Consider the following 3,011-nt stretch of genomic DNA (forward strand, 5'->3'; position numbering starts at 1 on the left):
TATATATATATAAATGCGAGTACGGAGGTCTTCGTCGATGTTGCTGTTCCTCCATTGGTTTGTAGCGTGGAGTAGTTGCGGTTTGCTGTCTTTGATCTCATTTTCTGCCTTGAGTATCTTATGTCGAATCAAATCTTAGCGATATTTTACCGTGGAGTCTTGGTTTCTTGCTGCTGGGTCGTGCGTTTTTATATTAGTATATTTTGGTAGCAGTCTTTCTTGTAAACATATGTTGTTGAATATGACCGAAAAGGTAAGATTAATAATTCTAACACGAAACTTCTCAATATTTCTTATGTTTTTCTTCACTGTCAGTGGTAATAAAAATAAAAATTCTCCGAAATTCATTTTTTAATTGTCTGACGCCTGAACGCGTTTTGTAATTCGTATTACATTTTCAAAGACTTAATTTAAACACAAATTCTTCGTATACTCTATTGGATGAGGTGATATGGTACAAAAGTTTTGGGTGAGGTGACTAACACAAGACAACACACGAAACAATGGGTATAAATTGGATAAGTGAACATATGAATGAGAGTAACTGCAGAAGGTCTATTGGCCCATACTTCCTCTTGCTGATTCTATATTGGTTCGGGGTCTTGAAGTAGGTAGAATATAGTTGTGCATTAATTGGCTGTTGATTGCTGGTGTTGACTTTTTGATGTGTAGTGCCTCGCAGATGTTATCTGCTTCACAGATAGCCGCCTGCTATCGCCGTACCTATCGATGATTTCTGTGTTGTTTGTTAAGATTTCTCTGGCGATGGTCTGGATGTGAGAAGAGATTATGTGTTCCTTGATGGCTCCCTGTTGCTTATGCATTGTTAGTCGCCTAGAAAGAGATGTTGTTGTCTTGCCTATATACTGAGTTCTTTAGGGCTTACAGTCCCCAAGTGGGCATTTAAAGACAATACCGACGTTGGTCTCCTTCAAAGCGTTCTGCTTTGTGTCTGGCGAGTTTTTCATAAGTAGATTGGCCATTTTTTTGTTTTATATTAAATTATTAATTGTATTTTCTGATTTTTGTCTGCAGGGATGACGTTCCTATCAACAATATCTTTCAGGACCCTTTCCTCCTTTTTACGAGCCATCGAAAAGAAGTTCCTGTAAATAGTCTAATTGATGATACAAGTGTTGTGTTGGTTGACTCTTCAGAAGTTGCATGGCGTTTCTGCCCGAAACGCTTTGCGTAATAGTGGCTTTAGGCATTGTATGTACTAGCTCTTATCTATAAAGCCAAAAAACTTTGTAAAATCTCTTTATGTATGTACCTTTGCCTAAATAAAAATTATTATTATTATTATTATTACCTTTATTTTTATGATGTCTTCAACGAAAGCGTTAGAGAAGCCGTTGTTGACTAGGACCTGCCTTACCCTACAGGGGCCTCGTAGCCTGGTGGATAGCGCGCAGGACTCGTAATTCTGTGGCGCGGGTTCGATTCCCGCACGAGGCAGAAACAAATGGGCAAAGTTTCTTTCACCCTGAATGCCCCTGTTACCTAGCAGTAAAATAGGTACCCGGGTGTTAGTCAGCTGTCACGGGCTGCTTCCTGGGGGTGAAGGCTTGGTCGAGGACCGGGCCGCGGGGACACTAAAGCCCCGAAATCATCTCAAGATAACCTCAAGATAACCCTACAACACTCGTCTTGTACTTGTACGGGCAGTCACTATTGGCATTGAGGCACATTCCTATTTTTTTTTTTTTTTTTTTTTTTTGAGATATATACAAGAGTTGTTACATTCTTGTAGAGCCACTAGTACGCGTAGCGTTTCGGGCAAGTCCTTAATCCTATGGTCCCTGGAATACGATCCCCTGCCGCGAAGAATCGTTTTTTCACCCAAGTACACATTTTACTGTTGCGTTAAACAGAGGCTACAGTTAAGGAATTGCGCCCAGTAAATCCTCCCCGGCTAGGATACGAACCCATGACATAGCGCTCGCGGAACGCCAGGCGAGTGTCTTACCACTACACCACGGAGACTGCAGTGTTTCTTTGGTGTAGACTGCAGTATGGAAGCCTCCGCTCCTTTCCGTGACTGTTACATCCAGAAAGGGATGTAACATCCCTGTAACATCCTGGATTTTTTTTAATTTGAGTTACAACTAACGGAGATAAATGACCGAACCCAACCTACCCAGCCTAACCTAGCCTAACCTAAACTAGCATAACTAAGTAAATAATTTATGTTCCTAATATTATATAATTATAATATTTCAAATAAACTAATCGGAAACAATTTATTGAAAAAAAAGAAAATCACTCGGCCTATTAGGCAAATCGGGCAATGCATAGTAGGCCAAGAAGTGCGTTCTGGCTACTAGGTACGACATATATATATATATATATATATATATATATATATATATATATATATATATATATATATATATATATATATATATATATATAATATATTACAGTCTATCATGTAAACATATGTTGTTAAATATGACCGAAAAGGCAAGATTAATAATTCTAACACGAATTTGGCTTCACCCTGCAATCAGTCTCTCTTCCGTTTCAGGGTGATTCTGGAGGTCCAGTGACCCACCAAGAGAGCCCCACGGAGCCCTGGACGGTGGTGGGTGTGGTAAGCTTCGGGCGGGGCTGTGCTCGGCCGGGGTACCCAGGCGTCTACACCCGCATCACCACCTTCCTGCCCTGGCTCTCTAAAGTCATGCATCTTTATCCATAGAGCCCAGTGCACCAAGTCATCAAGATGAGAAACGTCGTCTTTATAAAACAAGAAATTCGGCTGACCACTTTGATTTTTAGGATGGTAGTGAGTGGTTTTCCTTGTGGTCCCTATGAGGCGTTAAGAAGGTCATGGCCCCCCATGATGCGTCAAGAAGGTCATGGCCCCCCATGATGCGTCAAGAAGGTCATGGCCCCCATGATGCGTCAAGGTCATGGCCCCCATGACGCGTCAAGGGCATGGCCCATTATTCCTAGGATAAAGAAGTAATAACAGTCTACACCCCTGGCCTCGTCCCTTAAACTATTGC

General features: G+C 41.3%; 1 protein-coding gene across 1 annotated transcript in view; it reads left to right on the forward strand.

Annotated features, from left to right (window-relative positions):
* LOC123746507 (trypsin-1-like) overlaps positions 1-3,011 on the forward strand; it is a 54,767-nt gene extending 51,756 nt beyond the window's left edge. The window contains exon 5 of the mRNA XM_069318565.1: positions 2,531-3,011. Coding sequence (XP_069174666.1) covers positions 2,531-2,701 — 171 coding nt within the window. The 3' untranslated portion in view covers positions 2,702-3,011. The remainder of the gene's footprint in view (positions 1-2,530) is intronic.

This window comes from Procambarus clarkii, chromosome 90, assembly GCF_040958095.1.
Source record: "Procambarus clarkii isolate CNS0578487 chromosome 90, FALCON_Pclarkii_2.0, whole genome shotgun sequence".
NCBI classification, from domain to species: Eukaryota; Metazoa; Arthropoda; class Malacostraca; order Decapoda; family Cambaridae; genus Procambarus; species Procambarus clarkii.